General features: G+C 38.8%; 3 protein-coding genes across 7 annotated transcripts; 2 read left to right on the plus strand and 1 right to left on the minus strand.

Moving 5' to 3' along the window:
- The first annotated feature begins 1,049 nt into the window (after window positions 1-1,049).
- LOC131699447 (histidine--tRNA ligase-like) lies at window positions 1,050-8,971 on the plus strand. Of its 2 annotated transcripts, XM_058996114.1 has the most exons (14): window positions 1,080-1,206; window positions 2,317-2,634; window positions 3,089-3,178; window positions 3,267-3,386; window positions 4,252-4,347; window positions 4,901-5,026; window positions 5,205-5,312; window positions 5,557-5,655; window positions 5,775-5,868; window positions 5,960-6,087; window positions 6,640-6,885; window positions 7,029-7,145; window positions 7,580-7,726; window positions 7,935-8,971. In XM_058996114.1, exons 2-14 carry the CDS (start codon window positions 2,524-2,526, stop codon window positions 7,992-7,994), a joined length of 1,542 nt encoding a protein of 513 aa, XP_058852097.1. In that variant the 5' UTR covers window positions 1,080-1,206; window positions 2,317-2,523; the 3' UTR covers window positions 7,995-8,971. The 2 variants fall into 2 exon arrangements, with proteins under 2 accessions (XP_058852098.1, XP_058852097.1); XM_058996115.1 differs by lacking the exon at window positions 2,317-2,634 and having other exon boundaries at window positions 1,050-1,206.
- Window positions 8,972-9,517: 546 nt separating this feature from the next.
- LOC131699448 (dead end protein 1-like) lies at window positions 9,518-13,905 on the minus strand. Of its 4 annotated transcripts, none has more exons than XM_058996116.1 (5): window positions 13,816-13,905; window positions 13,027-13,093; window positions 11,691-11,811; window positions 10,821-11,282; window positions 9,518-10,414 (listed from the first exon to the last, which is right to left on the minus strand). In XM_058996116.1, exons 2-5 carry the CDS (start codon window positions 13,048-13,050, stop codon window positions 9,834-9,836), a joined length of 1,188 nt encoding a protein of 395 aa, XP_058852099.1. In that variant the 5' UTR covers window positions 13,051-13,093; window positions 13,816-13,905; the 3' UTR covers window positions 9,518-9,833. The 4 variants fall into 4 exon arrangements, with proteins under 4 accessions (XP_058852099.1, XP_058852100.1, XP_058852101.1 ...); XM_058996117.1 differs by having other exon boundaries at window positions 13,027-13,212; window positions 13,816-13,899; XM_058996118.1 differs by having other exon boundaries at window positions 13,027-13,218; window positions 13,816-13,898.
- A 1,639-nt stretch (window positions 13,906-15,544) lies between these two features.
- LOC131699449 (zinc finger matrin-type protein 2) lies at window positions 15,545-22,383 on the plus strand. Its single transcript, XM_058996123.1, has 6 exons — window positions 15,545-15,656; window positions 17,580-17,670; window positions 18,049-18,172; window positions 19,780-19,853; window positions 20,004-20,149; window positions 22,137-22,383. Exons 1-6 carry the CDS (start codon window positions 15,639-15,641, stop codon window positions 22,278-22,280), a joined length of 597 nt encoding a protein of 198 aa, XP_058852106.1. The 5' UTR covers window positions 15,545-15,638; the 3' UTR covers window positions 22,281-22,383.
- Window positions 22,384-22,765: the final 382 nt, after the last annotated feature.

Below are 22,765 nucleotides of genomic sequence, written 5' to 3' on the forward strand. Positions count from 1 at the left end.
GGTTCGAGAGATATACCTGAAATGTGTTTTTCAACCCTGCTATAGACATGACTGAGGCTGAACACCCTGAACGCCCTGAAAATATTTTTTGCAAAGAATTGCTACGAAACTGGGCATATTACATTCAAGCTGGTCTAGAACCCTTCGAACGGTGGTTATCGGTGCTCTGGTTCGAGAGATATGACTGAACATGTGTTTTTTAACACTACCATAGACATGAATGGGGCTGAATACCCCAAAATATATTTTGCAAAGAATTGCTACGGTGGGTGTATGCGTGCAGGGGTTGCATGGTGGTGTGTGCATGTAGGGGTTGCATGGTGGTATGTGCGTGCAGGGGTTGCATGGTGGTGTGTGCGTGCAGGGGTTGCATGGTGGTGTGTGCGTGTAGGGGTTGCATGGTGGTGTGTGCGTGCAGGGGTTGCATGGTGGTGTGCATGCAGGGGTTGCATACTGGTGTGTGCATGCAGGGGTTGCATATTGGTGTGTGCATGTAGGGTTTGCATGGTGGTGTGCATGTAGGGGTTGCATGGTGATGTGTGCATGTAGGGGTTGCATGGTGGTGTGTGTGTTCAGGGGTCTTATGGTGGTGTGTGCGTGCAGGGGTTGCATGGTGGGTGTGTGCGTGCCGGGGTTGCATGGTGGTACACGTGTGTGGAGGGGAATTGGAGTTCAGGTTTTGCGCAAAAGAGGGGCGGGAAAAGACTGGGATAAACTAATGTATCCTCTAACAAAACTGCAATAGTGTATACATTTTATATTAAAATATATCGCAAAAACGATTATAGATATATGCTACTTGAAAGAAAAAAGTACACCACCACAGAAAGCCAATTCTTACATTCGTGCATAACATGATAATTCATATAAAGTAATTACCCATAGTTTGTTATATCAGTACAGCGTAATACCACATTATAGTTTAATGGTAAGGTTGTGGAAAACAGATCACTCTATCTCTCTGATTACAATGTTAAAAATGCCTGCAAGCTTTTCCACTCGTGTGACGACATATTCATGTGACAGACATGGACCAATCAAAACGCGAGACTGTTATGCGGTTGCATCCCAAAAACCGGGCCTGTGTCATACCTCGAGATACCGGTAAGAAGCACCATGGCGGACAAAGCTCAGCTGCAAGAGTCGATCAAAGCACAAGGCGAAGTTGTCAGGAAACTTAAAGAAGCAAAGGCTAGCAAGGACCAGGTCAGTACCAGCAACTAAAAAAAAAAAAAAAAAAAAAAAATTAAAATACTTTAGTCAGGGAACACTAGACATGGAACACAGGCAAAAACAGCGCTGCGTGTTGGGTGCTGTCGACTTACTGTTCAGCTCTGGAAATGAAGGGCCAGGAGAGAGGCGCAGGGTTAAAAATGCAATGTTAAACAACCAAACAAATAAAGGTGAAAAGGCAGTTAAAAATGTATCATTTTATATATCGTAACCCCCATGGGGCACAAGAGATCGGAATAGAATTTAAATATCTCCTTGCTGTGGTCATCCTGTACGCCCAGCTGATGCAATTCTGATGCAAGATAAGCATCATAAATTGCGTTATATATTTCTGAATACATGATCTTCAAAAAAATATACACAAACGTGTGTGTGTGTTTTGTTTAAGCAGTCATTAGCCCAATGTCTTTTGAAATATGCCTTATATGGCTTCTTGACTAGACTTATTAATTCAGATCTTTTCTAGCTCCCGCGTTGTCCCTAAATTTGTTTGACCTGTCACTTTCACTTTCATTTATGCTACTTGTGTTTGTGTGTTTGTAGTAGAATGAAATACATCATTTTGAAAAACTGTCAAAACGTGATTGTCGCATAGTTTAACCAGTTCATATTATATTACATGTCTATTATTAGTCATATTTATTTTTAAATGATAAATATGGCATTGAATGCATCATCACACTGTGCAATTACAGATCTGCAAAAGCTTTATGAATATTTCCCTAGTAACATCTTAGGGTGACCATATGGCTCCAGGTATATGTGTATATATATATATATATATATATATATATATATATATATATATATATCACACAGTGCAATGCATCCTGGTATGTGTAGCCCTTCATCTCTAATGTGCATGGATGCATTGGGATGTGAAGAGCAGTTCTGTACAGATATGGTCACCCTACCCGTATTGTTTGCTTTCCCGTTTTAACTGGATATAAAACATACAGTTAACGTCTCCCTCCTACAGTATGTTCTTAATTGAAACCTGTGTTCTCACTCAGGTTAGTTGATTTTGCTTATTACTCCCCTCCATGTTCTGCCTCCATGCTGATTCTGCGGCCTCTGCACTAGTGCTAACGTTGCTGACCAGTGTTTTCCTGTCTTCCTGCACGGTCCATCCTGCCATCGGTGGTGTGACCAACAACCTTCTCCACCTTCAATCTGCTGGGACACCAACATCCACCTCGTGGCATATCAACGCAATACCTTTTTATGATTTTAAACTTGCCTTGCTGAATTGGGTCATTTTGACACTGAACTACTACCTTTCCTGGCAACATGAACGCAATTGGGATGGTTTCTGGGAAACTCTGGACTGGGTTTCTCGGCCCTCGGATTGGACTCTGCAACAATGCTCTGCGGGCTATGTCCTGTCACACAAACACACAGGTATATACAAATCCTGACATGGAAGGGACTAGGCTTTAATATTATTTCTATTGCTTTTTCAATATGTTTGTACTATTCAAAAATACACCCTTTTTATTATATCCACATGCTACATTTAAAATGCAATGAAATTTTGGCACTAGTATACCTGGAAATATTAGTTTTGTTAATAGGGCACAGTCTCAGTGTCTGGCAGGTACTAGCAAGCTGATGACTGTTTGATGGGTGCACACGTTTTAGGAACCCAGCACCACAATCCTCGTGGGCATGCCATTAGTCTGTAATTGATGATTTTGAAGTGTCACAAACATACCATTTTATTGAGTAGCCCAGAGGCTGATTTTAATCTCCCTTTTAGGTGTGGGGATATGACTGTGTAAACACACGATACAGAGAAAGGCTAGTTTCTTAAGCGTCAGACTAAGAGCCCGGTCTGTTTGTGTTTGTGCTCCAGATTGTAGAGGAAGTGGCAAAGCTGTTGGAACTGAAGGCTCAGCTGGGAACCGATGATGGCAAACAAATGTTCGCCCTCAAGACCCCAAAGGTACTGCCCTACTAACGCAGGATAAAGTCCCTTTGTACTGGAAGTGATACTGTTGCTGTTTTCATCACAATTATTCTTTGCATTACAGGGGACCAGGGACTATAACCCAAAGCAAATGGCCATCCGAGAAAGCGTGTTTAACACCATCATCAGCTGCTTCAAACGCCATGGTGCTGAGACCATTGACACCCCTGTGTTTGAGTTAAAGGTAAAGCTTATGTCAGCTAGACCAGGAATCACAACCTGTGGTCTGTGAGTAAAGTAAACTGAAGCTAGAATTCATTACCCATTGCAAGCTGAAGTACTAGTTCAATCGGATCTGAAAATACATGTGATTTTTTTTTTTTTTTATTTAGTCCTTGCCAATTTAGGTTTTTTTAAAATTATTTTCTCCCCAATTTGAAATGCCCAATTATTTTCAGGCTCAGCTCACCGCTACCACCCCTGCACTGTCTCGGGAGGGGCGAAGATGAACACACGCTGTCCTCCGAAGCGTGTGCTGTAAGCCGGCCGCTTCTTTACACTCTGCAGACTCACCGTGCAGCCGCCTCAGAGCTACAGCGTCGAAGGACAACGCAGCTCTGGGCAGTTTACAGGCAAGCCCGCAGGCGCACGGCCAGACTACAGGGGTCGCTGGTGTGAGGTGAGCCGAGGACACCGTGGCCAACCTACCCCTCCCTCCCCCGGGACGACGCTCGACAAATTGAGCGCCACCCCCTGGGAGTGCCCGTCCACGGTCGGCTGTGGAATAGCCTGGACTCGAACCGACGACGTCCAGGCTATAGAGCGCATCCTGCAGCGAGTGTTTTTACTGGATTCGCCACTCGGGATCCCCTATACATGTGTGTTTTTGATGTTATGCAGGGCGCTGCCGAGGTGAAACGACCTAAGGCATGCAAACAGAGAGCTTTCTTTCAAAGTAGTATTGTATCATATTTTAAAAAGAAAGGGCTGCTAACATGTAATTCTTTCAAAACTGCACATAGCAAATAGAAATGCATATACCCCTGACAATGCAGTATTGTTTGTGTTATACCGATGTTAATGCAGTATTGTCTGCTTGATTTTACTAGGAAACTCTAACAGGAAAATATGGTGAAGACTCCAAACTCATTTATGATCTGAAGGACCAGGGAGGAGAGCTGCTTTCTTTGCGCTATGATTTAACTGTATCCTTTTGATAAGCAGGAGTACATGCTCACTATATAGGGTCATCTCATGGATAAGGCACACAACTGTTCTTCAGAGGTGGGTTTGTGAACTAAAATGTGTATTTATTTATTCATTCTTTTAACCAGGAAAAAATTATTTAAAGCGAAACCTCTTTTACAAGAGCGTCCTGGCAAGATTCCCGATTGCTGCACATGCTTCCGCTCACACAGGCATGGAAGATAAATCCGTAGCAATTCTTAATCGGAGGTAGTAGAAAAATGTGTGCGCAGAAAAAACAAAAGGATATGTAATTTTGTGGAAAGAAACAAACTGATTTGAATGTGCATTTTGGTTTTGGCAAATGCTTTTCCAGGTATTGGCTAGTTGAGTAGTTCGGAACTGGCATATTTTGGACTGTCAGAGAGGAAGTAAAAAAGTATACTGTAGGGAAGCAGTCTTTAGTTGGGCAAAGTGAAGTTGTATATTATAATAAAGTGGTTTCATGACCTTCACAGTAGGTCATTCTTGCCCAGCTTAAGGCCCTTGTCATCCTTAACCCATTCCTGCCAGGTTCCATTTGCCCGATACCTAGCCATGAATAAAATCAGTAACATTAAGAGATACCACATTGCGAAGGTCTACAGAAGGGACAACCCAGCCATGACAAAAGGGCGTTATAGGGAGTTCTATCAGTGTGTAAGTATGAGTCTTCCCATCTGTTAATTAGCCAGGTAGAATAATGCTTCATACACTTTCTATAGGAATGCAGGGAATTTGTTTTTTAAACTTTTGAAGCTCTGGAAAAAAAATGCCTGCCTGCCCTTGTTAAAGATTTATACGTGCTGCACAATTTCTGTTTTCCCCTGTGTTCCAGGATTTCGATATTGCTGGCCAATATGATCCCATGATTCCTGATGCCGAGTGCATAAAAGTCGTGCATGAGATACTGGCTGAGCTGCAGCTTGGAGATTTCCGCATCAAGGTAAGAATACAGAAGATCAGTACAGAGCCTAGTTGGCACATGGATAAGGATTAAGCTAGTGTCTAAAGAAGTCGGGGCACAGTATAAGGTTTTCGTATGTTAAAAATATAACCAGGTTTGTATTTTTCTTTATTTATAAATGAAAATAATTACCATGCTATGTAACAAGAAATAGAAGTAGTGTTTGGACCTGGGTGAAGATTTGTAATTTACATATTGATCATTTCCATATTTTTTTACAAAGGTTAATGACCGGCGGATTTTGGATGGCATGTTTGCTGTTTGTGGTGTCCCAGATGACAAGTTCCGGGCCATTTGCTCAACAGTAGACAAACTAGATAAGGTAACTGTTTAAAATGGGTTGCCAGTAGATGTTTGTGGCGGGAGCTGCACTAACATGCTCCTGCAGTCTGGGTGCGGGTCAGTCGAGTGAAGCGCTCATGCATTTCTCTCTGGTTGCAGGCCTCTTGGGAGGAGGTGAAGAATGAGATGGTTGGAGAGAAGGGCTTGGCTCCTGAGGCTGCAGACAGGATCGGGGAATACGTCCGAATGCACGGTATGGCAGCACTAAACCCCTCTGCTCTAGAGATGTTGATTCGGAACCACCGGAGGATAACACTTGACATGACGTTAACATTTATCTGCAGGTGGTTTTGATCTGGCAGAAAAGCTCCTTCAAGACCCACAGCTGTCCCAAAACAAACACGCACTTGAAGGGCTCACTGACATGAAGGATCTCTTCAAATACCTGGAGCTCTTCAAAATCACTGATAAGGTAAGGATGTTCACTATTAAACAAGGTGTGAACCAGACTCTTCTCTCTCGGTCTGCTGATATTACCTGCTGACTTGCTCTGCTGCACTTTCTCTTTCCTCTGTCCTGTCTGAAGTGCTCAAGTCTTTTTAATTGCCCTGTTTTGCTGTTTTCATACACTTCTCAACTAGCTCTGAACTAAAATCCAGCAAAACAAATTTGCTTACATGGTGACTACTGTGTTAGAGAACCCATTATATTCCAAATAACATAAATAAAGTGTGTGCAACCTTTGCTGTGCTGTACTTTTATACACACAAACACTCAAAATAATATTAATAACAAACACAATTGATTCCTTATTGAAACTAACCAGGGTAGGATTACTTAATTTGGCATGTGACCTTACTCCCTGATTTCCCCTAGCCTGAGTGTGCCTGTACTGTAATAAAGCTAATAAAACGTTCTTAGTGACAGGGGTGTCTTGGTGCATTATGAATCTCCAGATATATTCAGCAGTTTTGTGTTTCTTCATGTGTTTTGACACATGCTGACCAGCGTGTGTTTGTTTTAGGTGATCTTTGACCTGAGCCTGGCCCGTGGCCTTGATTACTACACTGGGGTGATCTACGAGGCGGTCCTGATTCGGCCACAGAATGTCCACCCCTCGGAGGAGCTGGTCAGCGTGGGCAGCGTGGCCGGAGGAGGCCGCTACGACGGGCTGGTTGGGATGTTTGACCACAAAGGCAGGAAGGTGCCCTGTGTGGGAGTCAGCGTTGGGATCGAGAGGGTCTTCTCAATCCTGGAACAGAAGGCAGAGGTAACGGTCTCTTGGTCAGCATGCTGTCCACATTCAATACTGAAACGCCCTGTTTCCACTGCCTGGTGCTACTGATGTATGTGTCTGTTGGGATTTAAAGTGCTCTCTCTGAAGTCTGTTCATTCTTGGGTTTTTAATGTCAGGCCTCTGAAGAGAAGATCCGAACCACAGAAACTCAGGTCCTGGTGGCCTCTGCACAGAAGAACCTGCTGGAAGAGCGATTAAAACTGACATCTGAGCTGTGGGATGCTGGGATAAAAGTGAGTAAAAACATTGACCGTGACCAATGGTTTAGGTGGCTTGCCTGGTCCAGAATAGTCTCTGGAAGGTCAACTTTAACGATTGATCTGTGCCTTTTTAGAGCATTTCTTTTTTTTTTGTAAAAGTTCCTGCCATTTCACTGCTGATGCAATATGTAATGCTAATGTTTGAATAGTGTCTCTCCTGTAATTTCACATCAACTCTGCTCTTTTTGAGGATCACTGGCAAAGCTGGAGAACACAGTCAAGATTATTTATAGTACACACAAATAATAATTCTAAATGCAAAAGGACTCCTCCTACTAACAGGGGATTTAGTAACAGACGTGATTACTTCTGCTAAACATCAAGCAGCTGGCAAGTGAACTGGTATGACATCTTGCCTGGATTGTTCATTTTGCTTGTATATACTTTGTCCTGGATTTTAATTTTAGGCGGAGGTTCTGTATAAGAAGAACCCAAAGCTTCTGAGCCAGTTGCAACACTGTGAAGAGACAGGAATCCCGCTCGTCGCTATTATCGGAGAGCAGGAACTGAAGGAGGGGGTTGTCAAGCTCAGAAATGTAGCCACCAGAGAAGAGGTGTGTGTGCTTTATATAGTAACTCATAGGTCGTTTACATACGTAAGCTTGTAACATAATAGGCTGTATAAACTGTTTGAAAATCAAGTTTATCAAGTCTTAAGTAATTTTTCCACAATGAGTTTTGTTTAAAGTGCAGTTCCTCTTTTCTACATCTATCTGTACTTATAGATGCATTTATGACTCCTCCTTTTTTACATTGTGACAGGTGGATGTGTCTCGAGTTACCCTGGTAGAAGAAATCAAGAAGAGAAGCATCCAGTCGTAGACCATCTGATCTTCACCTAGCCCTGCACCCTCCTTTATCTGCTCTGTGTCCAACTGCTTTTACCTTCACTAATGTCACAGAACTTACTTAAAAATACAATCACTGCGCTTGCAATATTTATGGTGTAAGGGGTAGAAGTCAAGTTCATTTAGGACATGGTTGGAACAAAAACCTGGACTGGATGTACTGACTTCTGCAAACACAGTAGTTGTATGAACCTCTAAAGCAGGGATCTCCAACCCTGCTCGTGGAGAGCCCCAGTCCTGCAGGTTTTCTAGGTATCTTTACATCATCAATGGCTAAAGATCTGGAACACCTGTTAATCTTTACTAATTAAGCCAATAATTGGTGCAATTAAGTAACAGCTCAGTTCAAACAAAAAACAGAAGACGTAGTAGCTCTCCAGGACCAGGGTTGGAGACCCGTCAGTCAAACAACTGATTTAATTGTGAATTACAATAATCATAAACAAACAAACAAACAAACAAACAAACAGGCTGGTTGGGGGCTTTTTAGGAGGAGGCCAGTTAACTTTTCTCTTTCCTGAACACAAACAGCAAGGCTTGCCGAAGTTGGCTTTTCCAGTCCTCGTCTTTGTTCCAACTGTTATAAATGTGTTTAATTGAACCCATTAAATCTCTGTATTGGGTATCCGTATTATTACAACTCTTACATTGTCCATTGGTTAAAATATCAATAGCGCCATTGTCGATTTTAAACCCTGACTGGTTTAATGAAAGTCAAACACAAATCATTTCAAAAGGGTCCAAATAAACTGGCAATTTAATTAAACGATTACTGTCTTGCTATATAAGTGAAATAACATGAGTTGGCAATGCACACAGCTGCAGAAAGACATGATAATTCAATGCACCCATGTTTATAAAGACCACTGAAGATTTGTGTTGTCTGTACTTCCCATGTGTGCTGTATGCTTACTTTTAGCTGCATGTTTCTAATAAAACATTTTCCTGATACTACATGTCTAACCAGTTTGATATCGTGTAGTGTGTGTTCTGCATGATTCCAGTTTCTACTGGCTCTTCAAGGCTGAAGTGAGGTGGGGAAGCAAACAGAATTTGTGGGCGCTGCTCACCTTTCCCTGCAAGCCTCACTCCAGGAAAAAAAAAAAAAAATTCAGCCTTGCAGTGTCTTTTCAGAAGCATAGTGTTCTAAAACACAAATAGAATACAAAATATAAACAGGCGAGCTATTAGTAGGAAATGCAGATTTGTAAGGAGTCCTTTGAAGAAGATGCATGTGAAGGTTATTGGTAAGGTCAAGAAAATTCCAAACAGGTATTAGATACTCTCCACAAATGTCGTAACCAAATTTCATCGCTATAACCCCGTGGATGTACATACCCAGTAGTGGATAGTAAGTCTGGCAAGCCTGTACCTGAAAGGAAACTGCCTTCTAAAATGTTAAAACCTTACATTCTGATACAGAGTCTGTAATTGCACACATGTAAGAAACACTTCAGTTTTTTGTATTTTTTTTATTAAACTATATTAAAAATGTACTTACAAAAACTGAACATGCAAGACAAAAAGTGAGTGAAGAACTAAGTGCAAACATTCAAAATGCCTTATAATGTGATTGTTAAAGTAACAAAAACAACCATTTTAACTTTTAAGTGTAAAAAATTAACAACCATATCAAACTGTATCTGTACACACCAATGAACTAACAATACAAAGCAAAGTAACAAAATAATGTTAATTAAAAACAATTAAAACATGATATATTAAAAGAAATCAGTAAACCCCTGAATGAAATCTTAACATAAAATAGTGGCCCAAGAAATTAGCCACCAGTTGGCTTTAAGGATATAAGGAACTACCCCACTGACAAGGCCTTTAGAATTTGGCTTGCCGCTGCCATCTTTACCTCTTCCTGAACTGTTGCCAAGCAACCTGCCAGGATTTTTACAACTCCTTCAAAAGGTAATGGTAAACCTGGAACAAACACTTTGACATGGAAATACTGGTAGCCATCTGGTCCAGTACGGAGCAACTGCATATCGTACCACGGACAGCCAAACTGGCAGCTAATACACAGCTGATTGAAAGAGTTAACCGCATCCAATCTCGCCTCTTTGGAGGGTTGGTTTATATCAAAGGTGTATTGCTGGTCATCATCCTGGGAGCTTGGTTTCTGATAAACTGTGGAAGAAGAGGGCCCAGACAGCATGGGTGGAACAAAACCTTCAGATAACGGGACTTTCGCTTCTAGGGGCAGCAAGGGAAGGAAGGAACTCCTCTCTGGTTTCTTACCATTGTTTCTGGTGCTAACTTCAGCCTTTTTCTTCATAAAACCTGGATCGGTATCCACAGCCAGCTTCTTGTTGTTCTGGGTTTTTGGTTTGACTATCTGATTGAACCATTGAACTGTGATGGAGATGCCATACTTCTTAAATTCTAATGGAAAAGAAACAAACAAATCAATGCTGATTGATTAAATGCTGTAACTCTGGGTTGAAAACATAACAGTTCCTGGTCTATAGACATCTGGATTGAGTTTGAGAGGTGAAAAAAATCCATAGTTGTTTTACGTGTTACTTATAAAAGGACTATTGTTGGTATTCCTCCACACTGCTGGGTGATACAGGCAATAAAAAGTGTGTTGATACTCACTCAAGTGTGCTTCCTCAATATGAGCAACCAATATCTTAGCATCCATCAGGTAACCGGGCTACAGGCATGACATCACAGCACACAAGTATGGATTTAAATTTAAACATTAAACTAGGACCATGGATCTTCTTGGTTGTGTTATGACAACAAAACATGAACAGAAATATATAACTTGTATAAGAATTGTTACCTTCAACTACATCTTTCTTTGCCATTGCAGCAGCGTGATGTGACACATACTGCACAGCAGCAGAAGCTTTCCCACTCCCCTTGGGGCTGGGCATTATTTTGAGGTCCTCCACTCCGTCTGAGAATTTTCTGAGCAGCAACAGGAGCCTGTCTTTCTCCACAGCCCTGGGCAGCTCATCGAGGAGCAGCACCCGTTTCTCTGTGCTTTTACGCACCGTGATGCAGCATCCGTTCTGCAGCTCGTAGCGGTTAAACATTCGAATGGCTGCTTCAGCACATTCTGGGTCAGTGTACTTGGCATAGGCAAAGCCGCGATTCTGCCCGCTGAAGTTCATCATGAGCCTGAACTCATAGAGCACGCCCGCCTGCTGGAACAAGGGGATGAGGCTGTCTTCATAGACATCCCGGGGGATTTGATTGATGAAAACCTCACAGCCAGAGGAAGGGGGGAATGCAGTCCAACCTGAGGAGATAAAGATAAATAAAAACCTCTTGTTTTCCCTTGACATGCTGTAGTTGCTTTGCATATAGGGAAACAACGTGGTATAAAACATGTTTATTTATGAATTATGCTGATGTTGATTGTGAAATGTCCAAAAAAAGAAAACAAAATATGCATCGACCACTTTCACTGTTTTCTCTAAATCCACATTTACACAGGCAGATTCTCTCATCCACAAATAATTTTACAATACTTCAGTACAAAGTACGAATATCAATACCAAGCACAACTGCATTAACAGTTAACTAGATATATAAAAAATGCTACCATGATTTTTGTAGTTGATACAAGTCTACTTTCTAATATTAAAACACACAAAAGTGTCTTGAAAAATGTGTCAATGAAGGAATACAAAAGAAGCACCATTACCTGGTGGGGGGCCTCCATATTTTCTCTGCCCATTTACTTGAACCAGGGAGATCCCCATTTTCTGAGTCCATGTTTCTAAGTTTGCCAAGCTCTCCTGGTTTAAACCCGCAAAGATACATTCCTGAAAAGAGGTTTGTGAATTAGGGATGCAACAATTCTGATTTTTCCAAACCCAAACCAAAGCGAAAACAACATTTTAATTCTGGCCACTAAGCCTGACGCATTTTCAGAACCTCATCTTGCGCTTTTGCATGTACAGGATTAATATTAACATCCCTTAATTTGTATATAGTAACATAAGTCAAATGTTATCACAAGACTAACCTCATTGATTCTGACAGCCCTCACTGTCAGTGGGGACAACCATGCTTCATAGTGTTTGTTGATAAAAGGCGCTGGTGCTACTAGGCATACGGAAACCGTGGTAAACATTGTTAATGTTAGATCTACGGCGCCTATGTGAAACAGAATTTCCTACTGACCTGTATAAAAAGTGTTTATTAAAAAAGTATTTTAACAATGGGGTCTTGGTGAGAGACTCACCCTATTAGGTCAAACAAAAAAAATACATGCATGCCTGTCTGCATATTTGTCATTCTATTATAGGATTTCTCGACATACAAACATCACCCGTTTTGTTTGTAGATGTCTAGTTAATACATATTTAAGGTGCAGCTAAAACTGAGCTTAACAGTAAAACATTGATTATCCAAACAGCCCCTTATTATCCTGTCTTCTTGTGTTGTGCCCTTCTACCCTGTTTTCAGTAAACACTTTATTCAGCCCTCAAGTCTCTGGCATATTACAGTTCAGCACTGTGCGTTGTGCTTTTAAAACGTACAGAAGTTGTATAAGACATACCCGACATTTGTTTTTAAGTAAAATAATGTAGGCTGCTTACTTTTAATAGTATCTGTTCTGTATCCACATTACAAGGCCCCCTTTAACAAGAGATGCATCTCAAGGGTGTTTTAACCTGGTTAAATAAACTTTTGTTGTTGAATACCACGTGCTCGATCAACAGCATTTTCAGAGATTAAATAGTTGGGTTAGGTGTCTCACTTTGGAACATATGTATCAAATTAAATTTATAAAATGTATTTATGGTATTATAGTTGTACTGAGGATAAATGGTGCCAACAAGGAGGTGCATTTACACCTGCACATATTAAAAAACACGTCTGAAATCGTATGCATGTACTGTTACATCAGATAACTGAGCAATAAATAAATTTTTACCATAAACGAATCAAAATGCATTTAACTTTAACGTTCTGCTTCTCAAAATTCTAAACATGACATCAATAAACAATAAACAAATTTTGGCTATGCATACCTCTGTTTGCTCTCCTTCAATCATTTTCTTTAAGATGTTTTCTCCAGACAACTTGTCCACTCTCGTCCTGTTTTGTAAAATTCCAGTTAATATCCGTGCATCGCGTTTTAAAGAATTCACTACCTTTGAGAGCGCCGCGACAACCTTATCTTATTGGTTAAATTTGGTCACTGGGGAGCGTGTCAACTGGAACTCAAAAAAAAATGTTGCCATATTAGCATTTACTTTTTTTTGTGATTCCCTAGTGCTTTAAAAGGCACTAAAAAATTAAATAAATAAATAAAACAACACATTCAGCGGGCAACAGATATATCAAATGAAGTGACGTAGAGTCACAACCATTTTGACACTAATTAAAGCAGTTGCAAAAAAACGACCATCTTCTCTCTTATGCGCTTGAAGTGTTATGTTTTACAAATACAGATATTTATAGTTGTTTAATTGTTTTAAATATGTAACTATATGTGTTTGGGTTTCTTGTTAATTAATACACGTGCTTGAACACCTGCAGTACGGACAAGGTGTTTTTTGAGGTCTGTGATTGGTGCAGCCTCTTCAGAGAGACAGCGTGTCTGGAACATTTGGGGCCCCAAAGGCAAGCTGTCTCATTCTGAAAGATAAACAACTAAAATGCAAACGAAAGAGTGACAATTCGTGTATAGCATGAGTTACGGAGAACGATTGCTATATATATATATATATATATATATATATATATATATATATATATATATATATATATCGTAGTAACCAAAAAAAGAAATTAAATTTTTTTTAAAAAAAACTCACTGTCATTCTATCAAAATACTTCAGCTGAATTCCTCCTGCTGAAGACAGTAATTAATACATGCTACCCAAATCCGGTCCTGGAGAGCCTCTATCCAGCAGGTTTTATAGGTAGCCTTTAATCATCAATTTCTTAACACCTGGAACAATTTCATTGTGATCAATTAAGCAGGTGATTAATTAAATGAAGTCATTTAGAGATCATTTGATATAAAAAAAATGAACTACCCCTTTCAGCCCTCAATGGCAAGTCAACCAAATGGTATATTTGGCCATATTTACTGAAGTTGTGACTTTTGTAAAATACAAATAAAAATAAACTGTATTTTTTTGTAACTAATAAAAACATTTCAGGATTTAAATTACTGTTACCAAATTGTTGGTGGCATGTTTTTTGTTTTGTTTTGTTTTATTTTAAGCATTCTGGTGTGTAAATTTGGCCCATGTACCTTCTTTGGGATTACACTTAGCCTACAGTAATATTTTACAGGAGAGAAATTATAACAAGAATAGATGAAATCGACTGCTTAAACTACGGGTCCAGTTAGTATCACCAGTATATTTTTTCATTGATAGATTTGCTGGCCGATTTGCACTGTTGCTGTGGAAAATACAATTATAACCACATTGAGGATGCTAACCATAAGAGGACATGTTTTCAAAGCATTTATTTTAAGCCAAATTTGGCTAGTTTTGAAAGTATCTAGCGGGTAAATGTTGTCTTTGGCAGTTTGGCTACTTTTTACCGTCATCAGTGCAGGACTTTCATCACCTCAATGCCCTGTGGTATACTACGCCCTCCTCCTCGCGCTTTTCTTTGGTCTGCAGCTCAGAGACTATACGCCGGCAGTTCAGGAAAATTAAATTTTACACTACCTTCTAAATAAGATAAAAATGAAAAAAATAGTCGTGGTATGCATTTTGATCTCATCAGATAAGAAACAGCGGTGTTTGTACTGTAAATTGTGAGAAAAAAAAAATAAACCGTTTATAATATTACTTACGTGTGTGTGTTTAAATAAATATGTTGCACTTGTTTTTGCCATTTTTGGCTGGTTTAAAAAACACAATTTGCTACTTTCTGGCTGGGTACTTTCAAAATTTGGCAGGGCGTTGCAAAAAAAAATGGCAGCGCTGATCAAGGTTGTGTAAAGTGCTTTTTTTCAAATAAGTGCAGCACTTTTTTTCATAATAGTCTAAGCAAAAACAACAGCAGAGGAGCATATACAGACTGCACATAATAATATCTATTATTTACTATTTATATTGTGGGTGACCCCTAATAAGTGTGGATATGATGGGTTGGCTGTAATGAGTATGGTTGTGTACCTATTAAATATTTTAAGAATCTTCAACTTTCAGGTTTCTGAATGGACAATAGCCACTTAACAAAATCAACATATTTGAATATGCCGTCATGCTGTTTTGGTAGTTTGAATCCTGTGGTCTTTAGTAATTCCCAGTTATTTGTCATCTATTTTGTGCTGCAAGAGTGGATTTAGAAGCAACGGATTAGAAACACGCCAGAATATCAGCAAGCAACAATGCCGAGCTCCAAAATGCAAATCCATTTCATTCACAAATTATAAGAAAACTGAGATAACAATTATATGATTGATGGTATGCACTTTTGCAACAATAATGTAAATGCAAAGGTGTATTTAAAACAGGAATCGGGTGTTAATCAGAAGGGAGAAATGTATTTGTTCAGACTGAACCCTCATGAACCATAGATATCCAATGCTGCTCCTGGTTTAACTCAAGATACCGATGCTTCGTGTCGTTACTTCCGGTAGTTTTGCGACAGCAGTCTGATTGCTTTCAAGATGGCGTCCGGCAGTGGGGTTTGTGTTTGTTATTGTGTTTATTTGTTGACTGACTAATACGATATATAATAATAATATTTTGTAATTTATAGACGTTTCTAGTTAACTATTGAATGTAGTATTTGCTCAAAACATTTAAATATGTATAGACAAAATGAACACGTTTAGTTTGAAAAATCCAGTATACATCTTCCTGGCTGGTTTAGTGGCACTGCAGCAAGCACAATTGCAGTTAAATAATAATATGCAGTGTCTATGGGTGTGTTGCACAGTAGTACCACATTTAGTCCAATTACTGAGCCTTACGGGGATTAGGTGAGCTTCATTCACTTGCTGGAGTAATGGCTGTGGTCACAACAAAGATCCACATTAAATCAGTGGATTATACGTTAGTCCTGTGAAGTTAAGAGACTCACTACTACTAGTCTGATTGCGTTTATTTGCCCCCCTTTTCTCAATTGTTTGCTAATCTTGACAACTGTGTTCATTACGTTCCTTGTGTCTGTATTACATCGCTCAGGAATAATGTATAGTCTAGAAATTCTTAATGCAAACTATGCATATTATTAATTGCAGTTTGCATATCAAACCAACATTGAAAATACGAATACCAAACAGCGTTTAACTTGTATGCACGCAGAGCACAATTGGGATGTGTAGATTGCCCTGCGAATATACGCTATTTTACATTACAGCATACCCATGGTGTTGATCGGTTACACTTTTTTGACAGATGCTATTAGTTTAAGTCTCGTTGATGTTAAAATAGATACTGTGGGGGAAAAAAAAACATGAGAATGTAAATAACCTACGTAAAAGAGGATACACGTGGTCAAATGATATCTGCGCTACAGCGCACAGAACATGTTTCTTGTAAAATTCTGGTTTATATTTGCTTTATAGAGGTTAATGGTTTAGTTCCCATGACTAGTCTAACTTGGTCCACGTGATCCGATCAGCTAAACTAATTGACTTCTGATTGGTACGCTGCAATTGGGACTCATTTTGTTAAGTTTCTAGGGGTTTTCTAGTCTCAAAGTTAGTCTGTTTCAAGTGGACTAAACCAATGGTACCTGCAATTTAACCAAAATTGTCTGGTCTAACTTCGTTGTGGTTGCTTGTTTGACTTTTGAAGTTTCTTGACATTAATAATATAACACCTGCGTGCAGATCTTCTGTCATTTTTATACCACTAGTCACAAAACTATGTTTAAAAATTAGAATTTCAAATAAAATGTATCTTATAATTCTGTATTTCGTTTCTTAAAGCAGTGAAGCCGAATATATATTTATTTGAAGTGGTCAAAGGCTAGAGTAAAACTTTTAAAGTATATATTTGTACAGTAGAATGAATTTGATTTATTATTATTATTATTATTATTATTATTATTATTATTATTATTATCATTATAGTCCTCTAATCTGATGTCCTTCAGTACAAAAGTGACAGTTACACCTTATTCATTCAATTAATAGCAATGTGCTTCTCAAATTCTCAGCACTTTCATCCCAGAAAAATTGGTAAATCCTCCCACTCTCACAGAACAGCTGCCTGGGATTGAGAATAGGTTTTTGTCCAATCTGTTTGTTTGGTGTTTGGATTAAAAAATATATATATATTGTGGTGTTTACATGAGAACTTAAATAAACAGTATGAATAACTCCATACTTCAATCCTGAAAGGCGGGGGAGCCTGTTGTATCGCAAGCCCCTTCTGCTGCTACTTCGCCAGGGTGGGCGAGGGTCAGGCTTTCCTGCTGCATGACCAAGCTCTTTAATGCTGTGCTTGAAAATATATCTCTACGGGAAGATTAGGTCTAATACCAAAAATCTCATCCTGATAGCTTTGAATGTGATATAAGGACTCTATCAGAAGTTGAGTTTAGGGTTGTAGGGATTAAGTTTGGCATACATTTAATTTTGTTTTTGTTTTAACATAAGGCAAAAAATGACTTCCGAAGGAAGTGGGACAAAGAGGAGTATGAAGAGTTAGCTCAGAAGCGCTTGACAGAAGAAAGAGAAAAGAAAGATGGTAAGTATATCTTGGAAAACGAATGGTGGTTTTTAACAAATATGCTTTTGATATTTCACCATTTAGCAAAATTGTGTTATACAGAGGGGAGGCATATTTAGAATAAGCATTGTATATTGTGGTGCGTTCAAGAGATTGTATAGTGTACCTGCTATTTGCCTATTGAAAAAGTAAATGCTTTCATGCTAATATATATTATTATTTGGACTGTTTATTAATAGTATTTAACATTCTTCGATTTAATATGTAACAGCGTTTCTGAAACCAGCAGTATCATGTTCCTCTATATCTCTATCAATGACATTCTAATGGTATGTTAGAACCACATGTTAGAAATGCATTGTTCCTGATCTGGAAACTTTTCATGGCTTCTTGCAGGCAAACCTTTCCCTCCCGTTAAGCGGGAGCTTTTACGGCACAGGGACTACAAGGTGGACCTGGAGTCGAAGCTGGGGAAGACCATTGTTATCACCAAAACTACCCCCCAGGCTGAGATGGGAGGGTATGTTATTTACTGTCTTTAAGGACCACCAACTAGCCCTAGTAGTGGTGCATATTCCAAGCCATAATGCATTAAATAGGGCAGGAAACGAATGCAGTTTTTATTGTCAATAAAACAGATCATACATAAAGTAAAATTATGGAATGAGTTTATTATGAAAGTCACAATATTCTGTATTGCATTAGGTTAAGGGAGTTGGAAATTCTATTGGTTAATCTCAAGTTTTCAGTGTGTCTAGAGGTCTGCTCGGGCCTAAATTTAAAACCCAACAAATCCAAATCTGAACCCGACCCCAGTCCGAGACCTTTGAAAAATTTGCATACCCGACCTGAACATCTCCACAAATATATCCCAAACATACGCGATTGAAACTAAGTACCTTCAGTGTAGAGTATTCCCGGCTTCCAGTTAAAACGTAAAGAAAGAATCAAAAAATCACCCTCAATTAATCCTCTCTCATTTACTTCCTTTCCTAGTAATCCAACACTGCATGATTTAAAAGAAGACAACAACAGGCTTCTTCAAAACTTTGTTACCATAAATAGCCACACAGAAGATGCTTTTGCAAATTCGCATACTCATTTTGGACAAGCCTATATCATATCAAACCGCTAAATTAAGGTTCAACAACAAATGTTACACCACAACTATGGCATTTAAAACAGCTACAGGATAAATACATCCCCTTTCAGTGTGCCACTGCAGAGATGAATTTCCCATCTTTTTGCTGTCATATTTCAGTTATATTTTGCAAGATTTGCTTTGTACAAAGCCACATGGACTTTTATTATTGCTGAATACAAATATGTCCTAATTTTTCCAAACAGTGGATTTAGACGTACTCTTACCAGCAGCGGAACGCTCCACAGCTACACATTCTCCAGTTGATTTTTTTTTATAAACTCTGTCAGCCTATATACAGATGAACCCGCTTTATATCATGATTGCCATGCAGGCATCATTTGTGATGTAAAGCGGGTCATGATCTAAACCGAGTTTCACGTTTGCCTATGACAGCACATTATGAGTGCCAGGGGAAAAAAGATGGTGAATCACTGTTTTAATACTGTACATTTAGTCGTTCTTTACATGTAAACACATGCATACAGTTTACTACAGGACAAATATGTTTTGTATCATTAACTGGAATGAAGCAGTTTGTGTCATTATCTAAAAAAAGGCATGAGTTGTCGATTGATGAGAGCTATCAATTAGGCGTTGCACTTGATGGATTTTTTTGTGTGTATTTGTATAAGACTGACTTAAAATTTGGTGACTTTGGTGTTTTGTAACTGAACTTTATCCTGTTAAAGCCCCAGACAGACAGACAGACAGACAGACAAACACAGGAGCAGTATGCACTACAACGTAGGCTATGTGCTTGAATATAATTTAAATATATGGCCAAATGTTTTGCTTCACCTAGTAGAATATTAGGATGCAGACATTTTGATGTTTTATTTAATGGTATCTCAGAAGTCTACAATAGTAGTACAGTATTTCATGTTAGATTTCGAAATGTCACAGTTTTCAATTTTTGGAAAACTACAAGCGATATGTAATTTTTAATAACCCCCCTTTTCTGCCTGTTTTTTTTTTTTTTTCAGATATTACTGCAATGTCTGTGATTGTGTGGTTAAGGATTCTATTAACTTTTTGGATCATATCAATGGCAAAAAACGTAAGTATGAGTTAAGGTGTGTGTGTGTTGCTTTTTTGAAGGTGTTAAGTGACTAGACAAGTGTAATGATATTATTTAATGCCAAAAGCAATACAAATAAGATGTGCTGTAATTCATTAAGCTAGAACATTGTGTGCGTTTACCTTTCAGATCAGAGAAACTTGGGCATGTCAATGAGGGTGGAACGATCGTCTCTGGATCAGGTGAAGAAAAGATTTGAGGCAAACAAGAAGAAGATTGAGGAAAAACAAAAAGAGTATGACTTTGAAGAACGAATGAAGGAACTCCGGGAGGAGGTGAGAAGCCAGTCTGGGGGCTCCGAATACATTGAACATGGAGGAGTCTGAATTTATATTGAACACCTTAAACCACTTTCAAAATGAGAGGCATTTACTGCAACTGTGTACATCTTGCTATTTTAGAGCTTAATTTTACTGCAAAATATGTTTATCTTTACAGAAATTTTGGGGCTAGATTGTTACTACAGTTAAGTATTATGAAACTTAAAAGGTGTACATTTATTTTTTATTTTTTTTAATCTCAAGATTAAAAGCTCAATGTGGGGTATACATTTCTACTGTTTAGTACGGTTGGAGCAATATTATTATTTTATTATTATTATTATTTATTTCTTGGCCGACGCCCTTATCCAGGGCGACTTACAGTTGTTACAAGATATCACCTTATTTTTACATACAATTACCCATTTATACAGTTGGGTTTTTACTGGAGCAATCTAGGTAAAGTACCTTGCTCAAGGGTACAGCAGCAGTGTCCCCCACTGGGGATTGAACCCACAACCCTCCGATCAAGAGTCCAGAGCCCTAACTACTACTCCACACTACTCCAATAATATTGATAATTCAGAATTTTTTTCAGCAATAATTTGATTACGTTGAAAAGTTATCGATAATCATAATTATTGTCCGTGACCCAATGAAGCAGGAAGCAGCTCTGCATTGAGCAGTAAGCGGCACTGAACTGTCTGTGTGAGGCGTAAAACATGATCTGTGTGAGCACTGCGTACATTGGGAAGTTAAGTATTGATTTTAGACAATATGCTTAGGCTTTAACTTTACGTCATGGTTTCATTTTTATAATAAGTTGTACACTGGCAAAGCATGACTAGTATTCTAACATAAAAACACAAATTGTTGTTTGTAAAATTAAATAGCGAGCTCACTGTAAAATTACTGTAGAAAAGAGGAACTTTTGACTATTAAACATTTTGACACAGGATTTTTTTTTTTAATGTAATTGCAAAAAGAAAAGAAAAAAGATAGCCTAAACAACATTGTTGCTTCTTTATTTTAAACTACACTGCAGCCTATGCAGCGCACAGAGAAAAATAGACGGATGCTCTGTTCCCATGGTGTTGCTATTCTAAAAATGGGTAGCTGCATAAATAGAAGAGGGTTAACTTTTAATGGAAGGAGAGGCAGTTTATTTTATTAAACTGTCTGCATACAAGCAGCCAGGTGCAGGTGCAAAACTCAGTATGTTCCGAATAGTATACAGCTCTGTATACAGACACGCACACACACACAAAAACCTAGTGTGATTCTCTTAATGGCAGAATCGCCACGCAAGTAAAGAAAACAAATGCTTCTAGGTAACGTTAGCAATTTTGTTTAGTTATAGTAATACATTTGGTGGTACTTTTTTTCAATGAAAGTAAACCTTGAATTAAAATAAATGTTTAAATAAGAACAAAATATATATTTTATAGGAAAATTGCATAATTTATTAATTACAATAGGTGTATTTTTATACTCATGTTTGTTCTGGGCACCCACCCAAAATTTAAAAACTCGGCACATATACCGTCTAGTTTTTATTTCTTCTAAAGTCAGGTGACTTAGACTGCCTGTTGTCATGCTGCTCAAGTATAAAGTAGATCAATTACAAGAATTTTTTAATATTTTATTTATTTGGCCGATAATCACAATTTTCGTGATAATTTACAGACGATAATCAGTAGCTGAAATTTTCATTATCGTCCAACCCTACTGTATATTTAGGAAAGATGTGCTGCCCATGAAGCCACATGTTTGCTCAGCCTAGATCCCAGTTTTGGCTTGACTGGTGCAATTACATCTGATCCATTTGTGGTAAAGGAAGCACATAGAGAACTGGAGATGTTTGCTTAGCTAAATAGGTCCTGGGTACAGCTTGCTCTGTAAGCTCAATGAATAATGTTGTCCTGTCCCTGGGTGTATTATTGGATGACTGGATTGATACAGGGAGAGCGTTTCCTAATGTACTTGTTCATTTCACTGACAGGAGGAGAAAGCAAAGGCATACAAGAAGGAAAAGCAGAAAGAGAAAAAGCGCAAGGCTGATGAAGATCTCAATTTTGAGGAAGACGATGAAATGGCCGCAGTTATGGGATTCTCAGGATTTGGCTCCTCAAAAAAAGGCCACTGATTTGACCTCTACCCCCCACTCCCTGCTTCTTTTTTCTTTCTTTTTTATAGCCTTGATGCACATCCCCTTCTGAACCATAAATAAACCTTACTTTTTTAATATATACATGGTCATTTTTTAGTCCTCTGTACTGTATCCCAGCATCTGTTGATTCCTGTTATACAAGGAATACGAATGTGTGTGGGGCTGGGGTTGGGGATAATATAATGGACTGAAGTACATAAGTATAAGTTTTTCTTTTATTTTGTCTTTAATTTTTGGAAACACATTTGTCAATTGCTAGTTCACAATAACGTTTGTGTTAAAGTGTAATAACAGCAGAAGCTGTCGACAAACATCACTATAGGAGGCTGTGTGGTCTGGTGGCATTTAACCAGGAGGTCCCCGGTTCAAATCCCGACTGACTCGCTGTGTGACCTTGAGCAAATCACTTTACCACCTTGAGCTCCGTCTTTCGGGTGAGACGTTGTTGTAAGTGACTCTGC

This window comes from Acipenser ruthenus, chromosome 22, assembly GCF_902713425.1.
Source record: "Acipenser ruthenus chromosome 22, fAciRut3.2 maternal haplotype, whole genome shotgun sequence".
NCBI classification, from domain to species: domain Eukaryota; kingdom Metazoa; phylum Chordata; class Actinopteri; order Acipenseriformes; family Acipenseridae; genus Acipenser; species Acipenser ruthenus.